At 40.4% G+C, this 19,039-nt stretch overlaps 3 protein-coding genes across 5 annotated transcripts in view; 1 reads left to right on the plus strand and 2 right to left on the minus strand.

The window, feature by feature from the left end:
• Positions 1-133: 133 nt before the first annotated feature.
• Positions 134-5,320, minus strand: LOC116673820 (uncharacterized). 2 transcript variants are annotated; one of them, XM_032506144.1, is made up of 8 exons: positions 4,792-5,320; positions 4,629-4,666; positions 3,275-3,487; positions 3,122-3,190; positions 1,770-2,902; positions 1,451-1,588; positions 770-881; positions 134-352 (listed from the first exon to the last, which is right to left on the minus strand). In XM_032506144.1, exons 2-8 carry the CDS (start codon positions 4,663-4,665, stop codon positions 279-281), a joined length of 1,776 nt encoding a protein of 591 aa, XP_032362035.1. In that variant the 5' UTR covers position 4,666; positions 4,792-5,320; the 3' UTR covers positions 134-278. The 2 variants fall into 2 exon arrangements, with proteins under 2 accessions (XP_032362035.1, XP_032362036.1); XM_032506145.1 differs by having other exon boundaries at positions 3,122-3,166; positions 4,629-5,320.
• A 187-nt stretch (positions 5,321-5,507) lies between these two features.
• On the plus strand, positions 5,508-15,193 carry LOC116673853 (adrenodoxin). The gene is made up of 4 exons (XM_032506198.1): positions 5,508-6,017; positions 12,137-12,261; positions 12,403-12,532; positions 13,081-15,193. The coding sequence occupies exons 1-4, from the start codon at positions 5,878-5,880 to the stop codon at positions 13,187-13,189; spliced, it is 504 nt and encodes a 167-aa protein (XP_032362089.1). The 5' UTR covers positions 5,508-5,877; the 3' UTR covers positions 13,190-15,193.
• The window catches only part of LOC116673812 (rho GTPase-activating protein 20), a 22,670-nt gene continuing 17,809 nt past the window's right edge, over positions 14,179-19,039 (minus strand). For both annotated transcript variants that reach the window (XM_032506118.1, XM_032506117.1), the window contains one exon: positions 14,179-16,444. In XM_032506118.1, the coding sequence (XP_032362009.1) occupies positions 15,659-16,444 (786 nt within the window). In that variant the 3' untranslated portion in view covers positions 14,179-15,658. The remainder of the gene's footprint in view (positions 16,445-19,039) is intronic.

Consider the following 19,039-nt stretch of genomic DNA (forward strand, 5'->3'; position numbering starts at 1 on the left):
TTATCTGTTTGAGGTCCTAACTGTAAACGCTTTAAAGAAGAATGAAGAGTAACTGCCATGTATAAGGTCAAATGTCTTATTTTTTCCTCATGTCAATTTTGGGCACGTATTTCAAAATAGACACGCACAGATGTAAAATGCCAAGTTTTATTTAAGGAAATGGAGACAGATGGTAGCCCAAACTGATGGAAACAATATTGTCTGTAAGATTGTTAAGGGTATTCATAAGAGAGCGATTCAAGAAAACCTTCCATTTATGCTGTGTTTCTTTGTGGTTTTCATGCAGTGATCTGGTATGAGCAGATGGACGCTCTCTTCAGTTCACAGTCGGCTGCCGTCCACCAGCTCTCATCTGCAAAAAGGGTAGGGACAGAATTGTAAAAGACATGTTTGGTATTTCTCAGGTATTTCTAAGACCATTTCCTAATGGTAAGATAAAGCCCAACATGTTTGTGAACTGTTATTTACAGTATTTATCCAAAATATACAACTGTGCTGAAGAATATGTCTAAGCAGATAATCATGTTGTCCTTAGTGCCCCAGGACAAATATTCCTTCAAACAAGTTAACATTTTATTTTAATGTATCTTATGTTGCATATACAGTTGGCCTATTGGATCTGTAAACCTTACATGTATTGTGCAGTTGAAGGTTGGATTTTCCAACAGTTACATAGTCGCACTGGCCTGCCTGCCTGATACAGAAGTCTATGCTGATTTAAGACATAATTCAGTCTTAGTCTGTTGTTTTGTTTGTAACGTGTTCTTACCTAGCTTAAACATCTCCACACAGACAGCTTTATCAGTGTGAATGTTGGGGTGACCTGGCATCCAGTCGCTGTAACTCCACTCTGACCCATCTACCCATGATGCCTGCTGGTTCTGAGGTGTACCACACCAACACACATACAGTATATTCAAAATATTTCACACGTACAAACTTGGTTAAACCATTCTTATTCAAACTGACAGCACATTATTGGTGGAGGAAGTATTCAGATCCTTTACTAAAGTAAAAGTAGCAAGGGTAGTACAAGAATATAAAAAAAAGGCTTAAAGTTTCTAAAGTAAATAGAAAAATGGCTCATTACTGTTATAGTATTTACTATTAGATTGTAAATACTGTTGCATCAATGCATAAGTAGGATGTAACAATTTTCTTTATTTTTTTGCTTTCTGGGCTTGTTTAGTGACATCACAGAAACGGATGGAGCGTTTAAAAAAAGAAAAGTTCAAAGGTCAATGTTTTACCAAGGTAAGAAAAACACTATCTGTCCTGTTGATAACATATCTGATGACACTCTCCTTGGCCTCCATTACGTGCCCCAGTACAGGGCCAGACTGTTGGCGTCACAGCCAGTAAGCAAATTATTAAAAAATGGTGATATGAGAGAGTTTTCCAAAACATTATTCCAAATCCAGGTAGTTGACTGTTGACGAGAGGAACTTGCCTTGACTATGCCTCCCAACCAGGTCAACACAGGGTTGCTCTCACCATCCTTGGTTGCCAGGGAGACCAGGCGGGAATGCAGATCGCCAGTGGTTACAGATGCAAGCTCAGCATTTGGGGCGAGGGCTCTGCATAAAGCCTGGAGACAGAGGTCACAGAAAAGTCTGAGATTTAATTTGTAGAGCTATGAACTGATTTTTGTAAATATGGGGAGGTCTTTGAAACAAAGCAGTATTGGTGACATGGACTCACCACTGAAAGTTTAACTAGGCTGAATTACCATCCCTGCTTAAAATTGTAACGCGAGTTGTGTGTCTAACCTGTGCATCTTGAAAGGTCAGCATCGTTGGGTTGAACTCATAGCAGTTTCCATCGATGACCTCACCCTTACAAGCCACTCTTTTTGTTTGAAGCCTGGAGGTAATGCGTTCAGTTTCCTGTCTAAAACGCTCTGGGATTGTAAGAATGGGTTTGGTTCCCTGTCTGAAACCATCTGGGATAGACATCATGGGTTCGGTTCCCTGTCTGAAACCATCTGGGATAGACATCATGGGTTCGGTTCCCTGTCTGAAACCATCTGGGATAGACATCATGGGTTCGGTTCCCTGTCTGAAACCATCTGGGATAGACATCATGGGTTCGGTTCCCTGTCTGAAACCATCTGGGATAGACATCATGGGTTCGGTTCCCTGTCTGAACCCATCTGGGATAGACATCATGGGTTCGGTTCCCTGTCTGAAACCATCTGGGATAGACATCATGGGTTCGGTTCCCTGTCTGAAACCATCTGGGATAGACATCATGGGTTTGGTTCCCTGTCTGAACCCATCTGGGATAGACATCATGGGTTCGGTTCCCTGTCTGAAACCATCTGGGATAGACATCATGGGTTCGGTTCCCTGTCTGAAACCATCTGGGACAGACATCATGGGTTCGGTTCCCTGTCTGAAACCATCTGGGATAGACATCATGGGTTCGGTTCCCTGTCTGAACCCATCTGGGATAGACATCATGGGTTCAGTTCCCTGTCTGAAACCATCTGGGATAGACATTATGGGTTCGGTTCCCTGTCTGAAACCATCTGGGATAGACATTATGGGTTCGGTTCCCTGTCTGAAACCATCTGGGATAGACATTATGGGTTCAGTTCCCTGTCTGAAACCATCTGGGATAGACATTATGGGTTCGGTTCCCTGTCTGAAACCATCTGGGATAGACATTATGGGTTCAGTTCCCTGTCTGAAACCATCTGGGATAGACATTATGGGTTCAGTTCCCTGTCTGAAACCATCTGGGATAGACATCATGGGTTCGGTTCCCTGTCTGAAACCATCTGGAATAGAAATCATGGGTTCGGTTCCCTGTCTGAACCCATCTTGGAGATAAGGAGCAGAGGGTTCCTCCACCCGAACCCAACCACCACCATTCTTCTGGGCTGGAACATCAACGGGGACTGGAAGACAGAATACCTTTTAGATTATACAGATTTGTTTAGTTATATATTGTGATTACATTGAGTACACAAAAGAAAACAAGATTTAAAGTCTACAGCCATGCTAAAAAGCTCACAATGACAATGTAAGGGTGTTGATGTTTAGCTGGTTAACTAGGTTCACTAGGTTAGTGGTAAGCAACCAAAAGACTGACATTAACATTGCTTCAATTCCCTCACCCTCATCTGTCAGCCAGTGTCTTCTCTCCATCTCTCCAAATCCCTCTCCCAGAGAAGGACGGCTGACAGCTAGAAGTGGAAATGTAAAAATGTAAAAAATAAAAAAAATGGCTTAGGTAGTTATTTCTTGATTAGGTTGGAATATATACTAACCCACTATCCTGTCCATCTCACTGATGTGTTCCTGCACCAGGCCTGTGTTAAGGTCAACAAGAAACCTCCTTGAGGGCTCTGTGCCTTGTCGGAAGCCCCCAGGTTCACGGATGTTGGAGTGTTCAGTGCCCTGGTGAAAGCCATCCGGGAGCTCATGGGTTGAAGATGTCTTCTGCCAACTTCTCAGGACTGCAAGTGGGGCAGCTTGGAGGCCTGTGAAGGGTATTGTTTTTTTTTAAATTGTTTTTTGGTCTTCTCTTTGCAAGTTGAGAGGGTTTCTTAAATGGCAGTTATACCAAGGATCTGCAAATATAAATGCAAATCTTGCAACTGTGGTTGCACGTCCTGCTTATTTGTTTAGTGTAAGAGATACTCAGAGAAAGTACAGGCAGAAATCTAGTGGTGTTAGAATATACAACATTAATCTTCCTTGCTGATTAAACAAATTTCCCTTGCCAGTAGACAGATTAAAAAAAAATGGACTGGCCCTTAACATCAATTATTAACTATTGAGACGGAATAATACGTATATCTTTAACTGTGTAATAAATCAATAATGGTCAAAGTCTAATTTCTTAACAGTTGCTCTGATTACATTGCCATTTACCACAAGCAGCAGTTTTGGTGCCAAGGCAACAAGCTACAAAGCCTAAATTAACTGACATGGAAAGTATCAAATAATTCACTAGGATCATCAAAGTGATTGTTCTTAAACTGTTATTAAATGTCCTAGTCTGCCAAAAGCCTCTAATCAGATATTGAATAGAATATTGAAAGGAAAATATGCTACAGGGAAAAAAAACTGAAGACCAGAGTGGGAAAATAATGTCATAAACAGTCTTTCATGAAGACACCTTTATACTATGTTGTCTTATGATATGTGGAGATAATGAAAAATTTAAAATGTTTTTTTTCCCCTCATGGTCACAGGGAAGATATTTCCTTATCTAACCATAGGGTTATTTTGTATTAAGATGAGATTTTTTTTTCAAGATCATAAGAATAGCTATTTATTTACATACTTATTTTGCAAAATTATTATGTGATCTCCACATGACAAGCTCTTAAAACCATTATGTTATATAATCTCAGAATAATGTTAGAAAACATCTATGGCCATCTGTAATGAAACTACTATCTTCAATAAAAAGTCTAGTTATGTCAATATCAAACAGATTTTTTTATTCACAGTAAAACAAACTCTTTGAATCACATCATCTGCAAATTGAAGCACTCAGGAAGTTGTGTAACATTGAAAAAATGCTGGCATAGAAATGAATTATCATTTTCATATACTAATGTATCAAACCAGCATACAGTAACTACAATGAAAGAGGAGGGCATGAGATCTTACCTGACAGTGTCAGGAACAGTATCACTGACTTGAACATCCTGTAAACACCAGAAGAAACAGAGCAACTTTAAACTGCTTCACGATTCCTTCCACTCTCTGTGCTCTATAAGTGACTGTAACCCTAAAGACTGTTGCAGTGTATGTCAGGTTGTGTGCAGCTTACCTGAGACAGCAGTGATGAACACAGCTGAAACTAAAGGATAACCTTTATACCACAGCCTTGGTCATAAACCCCCTTGGTCATAAATAATAACATTGAATGAGATTATTGAAGAAACTGCATCTCCCATATCTTGATGATAGCTGATATTCGATGCACTTTGCCCTGAATTTCTTGCCTGATAAAGGTTTGAACACAACACTGGTATAGCTGCAGCAAATTCAGTTCCCCTTGGCATTGTATTATACCTGAATGGAACATCCTGTTTTCCAGGTTTTGTAGATACGTTACAGGTGAATGGAATTTGTTAATCGTGGGTAACTGAATCAATATTTGTAAACGTGGATTGAGAGTGGACATTACAGACGTGACAGGGTTACATAGAAACCCAGGGCCCTTGGTTCCAATTTTTATTGGGCAAGTGGACAGGCAATGGGCATTTACTTTAAGCGGCATCAAGCTATAATTAACCAGCATTCAGCAGGAACTTGTCAGTATAGTTTTCAAAATAAAAGTAAACCAAACAACTTCTGATTATGAATGAAAACGTTGTCCCAAACAACAACAAAAAATTGATAGTAACTATCTCTAGCTTTTTTATTAAGCAGATAATCCATTTGACATAATGGACGGTGTAAACTCTGAAAAATTGCAACACGTTTTTTGCTAAAGCTTTTATTGCTAAAGTCATGGCAGGAAGTTATGCCTGTGTAGATTTCTTGCTAGGAGGTACATGGTTCTCATGTTGCTGCTCATGACTAGCTACATAAACCTGGGCAGTTTGAATGCAGCAATAGTATCTGCCGGCTCAGTGTTGCGGATCATCACACTCACTTCATTTATTTGGGATCTGAGACAACGAGCACCTGCCATAGGTTAACTTGCACGTGACGTTACGCAATGAACGTTACAGTGACAGAGTGACTTCTCGCAGCTAAAACAAGCTAGCTTAGCTCGCTAGCTCAGTGGGCTAAGTCAAACTTCTTTGGGTTTCTCTCCCTTGAGAAGCAAAGTGGACTGGGTCTGCGTGTCCGACAGCTCGGATATTTCACCAGCTCCTTATCAACTTCGTGTTTGTAGCTACTTCAAATGGCTTTAGTGACCGCGTTAAGAAGACTGGCTCACGTCAAGTTACGAGAATATTCCTGGAGGACGGCGGCAGTAACTTCGAGTGTTGGAGCCAGGCTGACTGGTCAGAGGAGTTTTACCACCGGCACACAGCCTCTAAGGTAGGCAAATTTACTGAGAGGTTGACTTAGTGCTCGAATAACAACGTTTGAACGCAACCGTACATGCTGTTCATCTCTGTGTTGCTACAGAGGCGCACGCCAAACTCCATGCAGAAAACGGGTAGTGACGTGTGACCTTGCTCATCAGCACCAGCTGGCAGGAAATCAAGTACATTAAATGAAGACGTTTCTCTAAAGTCACTTGTTCTTAGATTTGCCAGGCTCAGACACGTGTGTAGGCAACACTATGCGTATGGCACTTTCTTTACATTTAATCTTTTAAATTTGCGTTGTTCCCACAGCTTACATTTGTCAATGGGGTTTCATTTAGTGTAAAGAAGCACATGAAACAAATTGATCTGATCTGGGTTTTTATTAAATTGTGTGAAAACTGGTGGGTTTGGCACAACAAGAGTGGCGGTAGTGTTATCATCTTAAGGCTGATTAAACCTTGGATGAGGCTAAAGTGATCCATCCTTCTGTCCAGGTACAAGGCTTTGACCAAGGCTAGGCTTCCCAGGGCCAAACAACTTGTTGAATTGCATAATGCTGGACAGAGGCGTGCATGGCAGACCCTGACCCTCCCAAGATTAATATCAAAATCCACTTGGGTGACTAAAGTTTCATGCAGGTATTTTCAAGGTCCTTGCATGTTACAACTAATGTGGGGCAGCTAGGTTAAAATATTCAAATACATGACCATGCTTGGTAAGAAATTAGTAGGCTACCTTTGGTAAGTGTAAATAATCAACCAAATGTATGTAACATAACTTGATATTTTACATGTAAGCAGATTCTGCTTTTAACAAACGTTTATGTCCCAAAACTGAGATGAAGAGACCAATTGATAATCAACCGTAATCTGGTCATTCATGACGATTTGAACCTTTTAGACTGGCCTGTCATGGCAGCCAGAGTTCTACCAAAGTTCAGTGTAGCTTTAACTGAGACTGAAAGGTTACCGATGACGCTGGTCTTTATTCCGCGAGATCTCTGTCCACACAGTGCCCATCTGCATTTTATAGAGGGATGTAGGGCTCCAGCTATTGATTTATTTTGATTCATTTTAATTTAATAATTGAGTGGATTGCATTGTTCCATAGATTAATCGGATACATACTTACAATAATATCTCTAAAAAAACTAAACATGCATTTAAGTGCCATATTACATTGTTTTTAATGAAAACATTTATTGAAATGCAACACGCTCAAACCAAAGCACACATTAAACATACATAAACATTACCTTAAGTTGTGCAACTTAACTTTCAGAGCAAATTTCAACCTGATCTGCATATAGGCCTACATGTAAATATTAGTTAAACTCAACCTGTTTTCATTTAAATATTTGATTACAATGTCACACAGAAAAATGGTGGCCAACGATCAGCTGTTTTTCCACAGGGATGGTCAACAAGTCGGCTCTTTAGATCAAATTGTGGTCCCCACTTCGTATTTTCTTGTATTTGTTTTTGGTTGTAGACTAGTTGTTGGTGTAGATTCATCGTCCATACTCCACTCTTCGTGGAGTGGGTGATTTCGTTAGACTCAGTGTTGTCTGTTGCGAAGCTGAAGCATTGACGTCATGCTCTTATTGTGGTAAGTCAGTGCGGTTTTGCAGTAGTAGAGTTTCCGTTTTAATTACGTTTGAACTTTGGACACTTCATTTCGTCTTCTCCAGCCTGTCTCTTCTCTTCGTCCCTCACTGTTTACGCTCTCTTTCTTCTTTTTGTAATTTGCTCAGTCTTCACGGCATGTGTCGCCAGCAGCGTCAGCCAGGTGTGCGACAGGAATAACCATCCGTGCGGAAACACTGAGCGGTACAACGTTGGTGACATTGATTAAATGAAGCTTCGAGGCAAGTCATTTCGCATCGAGGATGATTAGTAATCGAATTATTTGAGTTACTAGAGGAATCGTTTCAGCCCTATTTGCATGATTTCCATTTATTTGATCTTCCAGGTCTATGCATGTTTTGGTCTGAAAAGATCACGTAGTGCAAGAAAGTGTGTGGAATTTGATAATTGGCTTCTTTTAAGTGGATTATACAGAGTTCCAGCTGGTCCTGAGATTTCCAGGAGGTCATTGAGTTTAATATTCATGGCCAAGGAAATCAGAGGTTGTCTGAGAGTGCCAGGGAATTTCATGAATGGGGTCACTTAACAGGAATAGTGTATACTTACATGCTCTTTATAACAGAATTATTCACTTGTGGAAAGTAGTGACATTAGTCTTTGATAATAGTTTTCTTTAGTCTACATTTTTTTCAAGCGTGCAGCTCACTAGCCCAACACGCATCGGCTCTACACTAGATCAGAACAATTTAGGAAAAGTAGTACTTAGTGAGTAGTGCACTAGGTACTTCTGTATCCACTCCTTTTTTAACCCTCCGGTCAAATTTGACCCGTTTCTATATCAGAAATTTGAGATTCTTTAATCCACATTGTCCAAAGAGGACATGGATGGTTCCATCCAACGCTCCTTGCAAGATCAACAAAGGATCAGTTCACTACTTTTATTGAACAATTTAAATGCTTTTGAAACAGTATCCTGAAACTAAACTTTGACAAAACACAACAAGTTATATAATTTCATATAAATGAGGTTTCTTGACCATGAATTCTAAATATAAATTAGTGTAAAACAGGTGGTAATACATTGGTGTTAGTGGTGTGTATAGTATACTGATAGATAAACAAAAAAACACCCAGAAGATTTAGGGGAAAAAGCGTTGAATTTCAGTTTTGACGCGATGTCTGGTCCCTGAGATGTGATCGGATTTGTTTATTAATTTATTTTGCAATAAATTAATGTATGGCTGTGTTACTCCTGACCTGGGGCTGGGAGGGTGCACTGTTTTTGAAAATAATTGAAAAGAAAAAACTTGTCGGAAGGAACATTCTCTTCAGCTAAATAGAAAGTGATTTGACCAGTTCAAACTAAGCAGATGAAGAATGTTTATCCTTAACCTTCATGACGCTGAATAGAGTGGGGTTTGCCATCGGGGGGGATGTGTAAGACTACAGACTCTGTGCTACATTAAATAATTACTTATTAAACACTAAATTTTAAAATAAAATATATAATTATCTATGTATGTGGCTAGCTGCCACATGACAAGAAAATGTTTGTACCAATATAGTTGTTTTTCAGTCTTCATTTTAGCCCTTTGGTTGCATGTTCCTCCCCTCTCTCTCCCCCCATTCCTGTTTTCAGTGGCCCTGTCATATAAATGCCCAAAAGATAATCTTAAAAAGTATCATTAACCCTGATTAATGAAACTGTACCTGTTAATGTTTTGCTTCTGAATGACCTGTCAGCCTCCAGCTCTCTAAAACTCCAAAGCGTGCTGTATTTGCTGGGATACAGCGGCCAACAGGATGATTGCAACCCGTTGGAAACCACCTCCTGACTTGTGTATTCGGGCTTGGACCCTTTGCTTTCTGGGTGTCGTGTATCTGGAGCTCTCCACGGCATAAATGGAGCCCCAGGAAAGACTCTGGACCCTTGGCTCAGCATGGCTGAATCCTTGAAGTCCATGCTGTAGATCTGTGCTCCAGCCTTCTCATTTCTATCTGTGCATGTGCTTGGTCCTTTTTGTCTTATGCGGGTCTCCCTGGCAATGCCTCTTATGTGTTTGTCTGTTTCTGTGCGTCTTGTTTGTGAGCTGCAGACATCGTTCTTGCTGTTGTGTTGTTGTTGTGTCTCCCTCCTTCACTTATTTCCTCTCTTTTTCTGGAGTGAAACATTTGATTGAAACAAAGGATTGTGGAAATGGTGCACTGGGCCTTCTTCGGTATGTGTAGCGGACTTTTCTTCGTGTTGTCCTCTGGGCCGATGTTTTGCACTTTTGTTTGAATAAAAAATATATATATATATATCACAAAAAAATAAGTCATACGTAGTGCATAGTATAATAAAGCTGCAACGTTCTTAAAATTATATTTTAATACAGCTACTTAGTCCAACGAGACCTAATTTAAGTAATTCCATCATTCTTCATTTTATTATTATAGACAAATGATGAAATGATGCCTGCTTATGTGATGTGAAAATAGCCTTTCTCGATGCGTTCAATGCATCTGTGGTTTACTGATTACATTACATCACATTATTGTCTTAGAGGTGTTCTGGTAGAGCTTCTCCACCCTATATAGACAGAACTACTTGTTTTCTTTTTACAAATAGTTACCATAGTGATGTCAATTAATAAATTGGCTTATTTTCTCAATTGATCAGTAAATCGTTTGGTTTATAAAATGTCACGGGAAAAAAAGTTAAAATTGTCCCTTGCAGTTTGCTATTTGGCTTAAAAAAATGACTTTAAATTTTTAATCGATTATCAAACTAGTTGTGAATTTTCTGTCTATCACCTAATCATCTCAGCTCTAGATTTGTTCAGCTCTTATGCTCAATTGTGAGCGAAGATGAAAAATGTTTCTGGAGAATTGTGTGTAACAATTGGAGTGTTAAAAAACATTCAAGTTGGAGTAAACTGTACTTATATAAATAAACCGGCCGTAAAAAGGATTTTATATAGTTTATGTGAAAAATAATTAAAGTTAACATCCTAAAATGCCTTTTTAATATGATAAAGACATTACTAAGAAGTTACATGTGTTTAGGAAATTTGGTTGTAGGTAAGGAAAGGTGTAACTGCCCATGTCAGTCGTGTGTGTGTGTGTGTGAGAGTATGCTTGTGTAGATAATGGTTCTCTTTGCAATCTGTGTGTAAGCTTGATTAGATCATTACCCTTACTGTTAATACAATTCAATTTTATTTATAGTATCCAATCATAACAAAAGTTATCTTGAGATAGTTGACAGAGTAGTTCCGGACCACACTCTATAATTTACAAAGCCCCAACAATTGTAGTAATTCCCCCAAGAGCAAGCAATTCAGTGCGCAACAGTGTTGAGGAAAAATTCACTTTTGGGAAGAAACCTGGGACAGACCCAGGCTCTTGGTAGGTGGGGTCTGACGGGGCCGGTTGGGGGTGTGATGCGGATAAAAATAATGGAACAGTGACATTAGTGGATAAAAATAATGGAACAGTGACATTAGTGGATAAAAATAATGGAACAGTGACTACAAAATGTTAGTCGTAGTAGTTCATGTCATGGCAGGGCACTGCAGGGCGTTACAAGGTGTAGCGTTGCATAGCGTAGCAGAGCATAGGTGGACGTAGCGGGATTCAGCAGAACGCAGCAGGACACTGCAGGACACTGCAGGACACTGCAGGACAAGTTCTTGTTGCCATGCTGATCGAAGGAAATATGCTGGGTGAAAAAAAGTAGCCCTAAATATCCCCAGCATATTTAGGTTAGTAACAAGCATTTCTGGGACCGGATTACACAAATGGAAAGGGAGAAGAAAGAGCAGTTCAGTGTGTCGTAGGAAGAAAGGGAAATCCCCCGGTAGTCTAGAACTATAACAGCATAACTAAGAGACAGGTTCAGAAGAGGTGCCTGGTTAGGCTAGAACTCGGATCGGGCTTTACTGGCCTGCATCCCTCTACAACGCATGGTGAGCTGGTATTGACAGGTTACAGTATGGGACAGTGGAAAAGTACAAAATACCTAGAGACAGGATGAGAGACATGGGTTGTGAAACAACTGTTATGAGTGTGATCATGTGAGAGGTGCACTCCTCCGTCAGAGGGCAGCTGAGGAAGTCATTGGACCAGGCGGCCAAAAGGACCTGGCCCCAGCTAACCAATGGGAGAAGACTACAGCCGGGTAGAATATTAACAGTGTGATTTAGGGAATCGGGGCCATTCCACGGAGCCCCAGGGTGAAGTAAGGTGGTCCACATGCATGTGTGTGTCATGTAATCTTTTTCTTCTGTTATTCCAGCTATATTAAACCACCTTAAATGAGAGGTTTTATGTCATCAGTCCTGACTTACCATTGAACCGCATCATTTACACTGTTCTGGGTTTCCCACGCTGAGGTTTTGAAGCACTTTGGCATCTTTTGGTCTGAGTACAGGGATGAGCTCTGACCACTAGAGGGCAACGAAGGGTGGTGGAAACTGTCAGGGCTGGAGGGAGCCTGGCAGGTGGAAATGAGTCTGAGTTAGAAATGGTTAACTGACAACTGTGTGTGTTTTGTCAGGTCCGACAACAAGGTGACGGTCCACTTCATCAATCGTGACGGGGAGAAGGTCACAGCGAAGGGGTCGCCGGGAGACTCACTGCTGGATATTGTCATCAACGAAGATCTTGACTTTGATGGCTTTGGTACACACTCACACAGTCTTTGGTGTAGGATAGACTGAGATTTAGAGATTTGGATAGATCTAAACGGCAGTCTCTCTCTCTCTCTCTCTCTCTCTCTGTCTCGCTCTCTCTCTCTCTCTCTCTCTTTGTGTGTGTGTGTAGGGGCGTGTGAGGGAACCTTGGCGTGCTCCACATGCCATCTGATCTTTGATGAGGACGTCTACAAGAGTCTGGGGCCAGTCACAGACGAGGAGATGGACATGCTAGATTTAGCCTACGGCTTGACTGACACGTAAGGACACACTTGCCCTGAACACACAGCAGGCCAGACCTGTCTATCCAGTAGTGAGATTCCAGCGACCACAGCTACTTTAATTGGATTTTTTTATTTGTCAGTGGCCCCAGCTCTACATAGACAATACTTGTGTGTTAATTGGATTAATTAATTTATTTTAAATGTGCTGATAAGAAAAAAGATTGACAGGTGTGTCTCACCCTGCATGATGCAGATGAGATGTTTCTTTTGAGGTAATGAGATTAGTTAATCAGCCAGGGACAAACTTACACCAGCATCAACTTAACTCAGCATACAAGCGGGCCGTACTGTTCAATGAGCTGTAAACTCATCAGTGACATTATCAGTTACACATTATAATATAGGAAAAAAACACTTGTGCTTCCAACTTTACAAAAGGCTTCATTTCAATTTCAAATAACTAACAATAAAAACGTCTGTATATAAAGTTGATTTAACGAGTGTAGATAAATGAATGCCTGTTGCTGAAAACATGGCGACCCGAAAGCTAAAGACTCAACACTCCTTATTTTTTCTCCCCACAGATCTCGCCTGGGTTGCCAGATTTGTCTGACAAAGTCTCTGGAGGGCTTGGTGGCCAGGGTTCCAGAGAGTGTAGCGGACATCCGACAGAGCAAAGACGGATCCTCTTAACCCACGGCGGGGCAACGTGGATGTAGACATTATGGTTACGTCCGGTCAGGACTGAGAGAATAAGCACAGGGACGATGGTGGGTGTTATTCTGTCAGCACTGCTGGACTGCCACAGCGTTATTTCCATTTCTTAAATTTTTTATGAAATACTTTCAAGTTACAGACAACAAGAGCCAGCTTTCAATAACCAGAATGTAAAAACATAGGATTTGGACTCGCAAATCCTATTTTTTATAGAAAGTAAAACTACATAGGCAAGAGTTAAACTCTGTAACCATTGGAGACCCTGGTCGTCCTAGTGAGGAATCATGACAAAATATTATGACATAAACTCTAAGAAAAACCCATGATATCATATGCTTATAAACTCTTCATGTTAATCCTGATATAAGGTTGTCAATTTTAATCACTTAAAAAACTTTTATTAGTCACTATGACTGACACATGAACGTCACTTTGCAGACTTCAACATGTGCTATATCCACCTCCTAGTTTGTGGCTGTGCCTACGATTATCTAAGAAAGTATCTTGTGCTTTTCTTGTTTGGATGACTGAATTTACAAGATTCTCTTTGTGTGTAAATGCTGTCACTATCACTGAACAAGGAAAAGACACAGCGCTAAAAGAGTACACAGCTGATGTGTTTGTGAACCAATGCAACTAACAGTTCTTGACGCCTCAGAGATTGTGCTGATGTCACCTAAAATTTTATTCTGCATATGTATGCCCCTACTATTGTTGTTTTGATCAGATCATTTATGTAACCATATAATTCAGTCATGTGATTGTACATAGCTAGAACACACATATCTATGTATAGAGTGAAAAATAATGTAATAAAAAATAAATCACCTTTCTAATGGCGTGTGGAACTGTCAGTTTTTTCAGGTTCTATGTATTCAGTTTGAAAATATCTTGTTTCTAGCACAGCATGTCCATATTTCCCCCTACCAATAACCCCAACTGTAAACCAATAATTACATCACAGGTTAATCAGGTCATTTTATTTGCAAATGCAGGTTTTCTTAGGCTTATGAATACATGTATATAGAAAGGAGGCATAGACAAAATAATAAAGCAACAGTCTTGTGACCTATTGGAAAAAACATTTTGTAGCTGCATAAAATATAAAGCTTGAAAAACATCTGGGGAAGGGTATATTTACATAATAAAAAAATTGCAACAGGACACATTTGATTAATGCAAATCAATACAGGCATGTGGAAAACCACATTGTTGGCAACAAATAGAAAATCAAGGGTCATACCTACAAATTGTTCTACTGCATACAAGTGCTAATGCTGAGAAGCGTTTGAAATGTTTGTAGTGTTTAAAAAAAGAAAGACTTGTGACCGTGTATGCCATTAATGACCAAATATTTAAAGAGGAAAGGCTTACTGAAGACAGAAAAACCTAATCACTGTCACCTAAAAAGGAGTTGTTCAATAGTAAGAGGCAGTTAAAATGTTCCACTAAAATCTACAAGTCTCGTAACTTTGGAACGTTGTTAAAGTTAAGATACCAACAGTAACATGATGTGATGCTTCAGAATCAAAACTATAATCATGACTGTATTAGCTTGTATATAAGCTATAGTGGTACACTGATTTGGTGTAAAAATAAAAATATTTCCCATAATTTCTCCTATTATGTGTAAATGCAACTATTGTGCTTAAACTTTTCATTTTAAATGAAATAATTTTAAATTAGTGCTGATGCAGGAAATCAGTGATGCTCACATAATGTTTAAAGTTGTGTAACTCTTTAAATGTTCTGCTCTTAACAAAACTCAGGTTTACTTTATAGTAAAGTCAGTATAGTCATCAACATTCATTAATGGTACCTGACAGATTAAAATGTCCAAATCTAATGCAGCAGAAAATCCAATGATGAATCATTTTACTTGTTTATGGTAAAAGAAGGCAACACTAGGTAGTTTAAATTGGCAGGTTTTTAACTTTGGCCCAATATAGTTCAAAATAAAAACGCAAGTTACATTCTTCTAAAAAAGCCCATGGACTGGATACAACTGGGTTTCATTATGCATCGGATACAAAAACAATCTGTCAGTTTAGACTGTAATAAACATTTTTCACTAGTGTGATCTGCATGTGTAAATGCAGCATTGAGGCAATTCAAGCAAACATGTATACATTCCCTTAATGGCAATAAACTTAGTTTAAAATATACTTTGTAACTAATGTTTAAAAAAAAAATAGCTGGTTTTGCTTGAAAGCTTGTTTTTCTACCAAAGCAAATTAAATAAATTTTAAGTCCTGTCACAGACTCAGGCAAAATGTATTGGATGGTAGAGGTCAACGTGTTAAGAGTCTAATGAAACACTAAAAAGCAGTCATGCATTTAAGGTGCCGAGCATAATAACCATTTTGTTTTTCTTTTTCAGTGTGTGTTTAAGTTAAGTGTTTTTTCTTGTTGCATTCATCTAATCCAGTTCTGCTCCAGTCCTACTCAGACATAAGATTCTTCAGCAAACAGAAGCTGGTCTAAGTCTGGTTCTGCTGCGGGATCGCTGCACCTCTCCAGCCATTCCTTGCGACTCTCCAGCAGAGCGAGCGTCACCTGCTGGCTGCTCTGGGGGTTACTGCGCGGGTGAGAGGAGAAGTAATCCCTCACTGCTTTGGTGGCAAAGGGGGAGAGGCAGAACCGAGCCTCTGGTGTCCCTCCCTGTGTATCCACTTCCAAGAACTTCAGTCCTGGGTCGCTGGGCAGCCTGGCCCGTGTCATGGTGGAGGCTCGGTCCACCACCTGCCGTCCGGGCTCTGAGCCCCGGCGCTTGTAGAGCCGGGCGTCGCATCCCTCCTCCACGGAGTGGGACTTGTGTTGCTTGAACAGGGACAGAGACGGACCACTCTGCTTGAAGAATAAAGACAGCGAAGGCTGCTTCAGCTCGTTGGCTTCCCTTCCAGCTGCGCTGCTGTGGTTGGTGCTGTCACCTCCTGAATGGGCATGGGTGTTGTTGAGCCAGGGGGGCTTGGGAAATTGGAGACTCCCTGTAGAGCGGTGGTGGGAAGGGGGGCTGGATGAGTCCTGGTTAGGATGCTGGGGCTTGTGGGAGTCCAGGCCAGGTCTCCCCTTTACATGGCTCCCTCCTCCTCCAGCTGCATCTTTTGAGGCTCTGTGGGTGGTTTTGGGCTTCTGTTGGCTGGAGATCAGTTTTGCTCCTCCCCTTTCGCCGGCATTTCTTTTCACTGGGACAGGTTTCCCAAGTTGGAGCAACTTATCAGTAGGGTCTCCCTGTTTGTAGAAACACAGAGTGCATTGTTATAGTTAAGTCTCTTCACCATATATTTTTCTAAAAGGTCCCCTTATTGATGATCTGCATGTGTCTGTGCCGTTTATTCCTCCCTAAGAAAAATGAATGGACACAAATTTATTGAACCAGAATTATCCAATAAACTGTCATTATTTTCTTGTTTCTCCCCAGGCGAGTGCACAGTTTCTGGACCCCAACTGTGGAGTTTTCTCACTTCATCTACATCTTTGTCAATAAAAAAAAGGGCCCAGATGAGTCCTAGGATGCCGGGGCTTGTGGGAGTCCGTACCAGGCCTCCCTTTTACATGGCTCCATCCTCCTCTTCCATATTTTCAGTTGCACAACTGTTACCTTGTGTGTGTGTTAGACCCAGTTTGTGTTGTTTATGCTGAAGAAGTATAATAAGACTATGTAGTGATAGAGCAGAGTGTTTTGAGTGGAAAGTTTCAGAGAATTTGTGCTGAAGCTGAATGGTCTGTTGGCTCCTGACGACAATGGCAGTGGTAGTTTTAGAGTTGTTGGTCAGCTGTCAGAGAAGACGTGTGTGTGTTCAGGTGGTTCCTTCTTCTCCACTAAGATGGGTTTTGAATTTGACATTTTGTAGACAAAACACTGAAAATACTACAGCCAAGGGTGAAAGCAGAATGAAGTTCTCTACCCTTCATCGCTTAATATTGTTCTCCTCCCACCCTCAGCTTCATGCATTCCTCAACACACACATTGCATTTATTTCAATTGTGTAAGTGCCACACAACCTTTTCTTAAGGTTAACAAAATCATTCAAACTATACAACTTTGCTGGTCATTTGTCAGCCAACAGAAATGTTTGGAATTGACCGGTGCAGATGACGTCGTTTGTGTGGGTCGGTCATCAAAAAATTAAATACGACAAGACATAAATACAAACGCACACTTTTAAGCACAGTGTGTGTTCGTAAGTGCAGTCGTCCACCATTGTTATGCCTGAGTTACAGTTAAGTTGCATAGCTTGTTTGACCTGCTGCCCAGAATAATCCAATAAACTCTCTTCCCCTTGTTTTCTCCCCAGATGAGTTTCTGGACCACAACTGAGAAGTTCCTTCACTTCAGTCATGCCTTCTTCATACTGTACTCACAGGACACTCATAGTATTGTATGTCATGTTTTTGTGCATAAATACGTTGATTTTTTTAAATCACTTTTTTTGACATACCATACTGTAGTATGTCAAAAAAATCAATAAAAAAATCCATGGTATTGTTTGTTGAAAAAAAAAAAGTCATAGTAAGTCAAAAAAGTGATTAGAAACCCATTGTAAAATATGTTGAGAAAACTGATAAAAATGCCGTAGTATAGTATGTCAAAAGTCAATGTATAGTATGTAGAAAAAGCGATTAAATAAAGCCATGGTATAGTATGTTGGAAAAAAGTCATAGTATGTCAAAAAAGTGATTAGAATAACATCATAACATATGTTGAAAAAACAGATAAAAAAGCCATGGTATAGTCTGTCTAAAAAGTGATTAAAAAAAGACATAGTAAAGTAAGTAATAGTAGTAGTATTATGTGTTATGTCAAAACAAATCAATGTAAAAGTCATACAAAATGTCTATTTGTGGTGGTACACAGTTAAACTGCATTCCATAAAAGTGGCTGTACATTTTTTGGGTGTAAAATCTTTACATAAATTGTGTGTCTACATGATTGAACCCATGACTTGCATTCTATCACACTGAGCTATCTCCTCCAAAAATAAAAGCCTTTTCTGTAATTTGGTGCTGGGAGGTTGGTTGTGGGCGCAGAGCGTGTGTGATAATAATCCCGACCAAGCGTTGTCAGGTTCAAGTCCTGCTCGCTGCCAGTGTATGGGCAAACACTTAAATAGGACGCACATAGAAATAGTGCACTAAGATAAGAGACTGACTCAACAATCTGAGGGGGAAGGATCAAATCCTACATTTATTTGGCAGTTTTTCAACTGTGAACGATAAATACAACTTCCAACCTGATTAAAATATCAGGTCAATAGCGCAATGTGATAGAACGCTGCTTAGAGAACCTAGTGGTTGTGAGTTCAATACCCACAAGGTACAGACATTATGATGAACACCCAGAAACACAAAGTGCATTGCCTGGGAAGTGGGGTTAGTATACTGGGAGGCAGGAAAGTCCCTTCCAAAGCCCAACTGTCTGAGTATCTGAAATAATACTGAGTACAGTTGATTGGGAAAGTACTTAAAAGTAATATGTGGGACATGGACCTCAGTCTCTTGGGTAAAAGTCCTGAGTTGTACTTATGACACTTAGAATAAATTTATTGTTCCAGTTAGCAAAAGGTAAGTATACCGTATACCCCTATGCAAGACACTTAGGTAAGTATACCGTATACCCCTATGCAAGACACTTGGCCAAACCACATGCCGCCCGCAGGGCGGCATGTGGTATGTGGTATGGCCAGTGTCTTGCCCATACCACATGCCGCCCTGCGGGCGGCATGTGGTATGTGGTATGGCCAGTGTCTTGCCCATGTGCCGCCCCAGGCGGGCTGCATGTGGGTTGCTGGGTAGGTGGTGCCTACCTTCAACAACAGTATACTC

Source organism: Etheostoma spectabile, chromosome 24 (genome assembly GCF_008692095.1).
Source record: "Etheostoma spectabile isolate EspeVRDwgs_2016 chromosome 24, UIUC_Espe_1.0, whole genome shotgun sequence".
In the NCBI taxonomy this organism is placed as follows: Eukaryota; Metazoa; Chordata; class Actinopteri; order Perciformes; family Percidae; genus Etheostoma; species Etheostoma spectabile.

What these genes read in the sequence shown, in the direction of transcription:
- LOC116673820 (XM_032506144.1), bottom strand. Translation starts at nt 4,665, where the DNA reads ATGTTCAAGTCAGTGATACTGTTCCTGACACTGTCAG. An exon ending in GGTTGGGAGGCATAGTCAAG is followed by an intron (nt 882 to 1,450) that starts GCAAGTTCCTCT and finishes GGTACACCTCAG; the next exon opens with AACCAGCAGGCATCATGGGT. An exon ending in TGTGGAGATGTTTAAGCTAG is followed by an intron (nt 353 to 769) that starts GTAAGAACACGT and finishes CCCTTTTTGCAG; the next exon opens with ATGAGAGCTGGTGGACGGCA.
- LOC116673853 (XM_032506198.1), top strand. Translation starts at nt 5,878, where the DNA reads ATGGCTTTAGTGACCGCGTTAAGAAGACTGGCTCACGTCAAGTTACGA. An exon ending in ACCGGCACACAGCCTCTAAG is followed by an intron (nt 6,018 to 12,136) that starts GTAGGCAAATTT and finishes GTGTTTTGTCAG; the next exon opens with GTCCGACAACAAGGTGACGG. An exon ending in TCTTGACTTTGATGGCTTTG is followed by an intron (nt 12,262 to 12,402) that starts GTACACACTCAC and finishes GTGTGTGTGTAG; the next exon opens with GGGCGTGTGAGGGAACCTTG.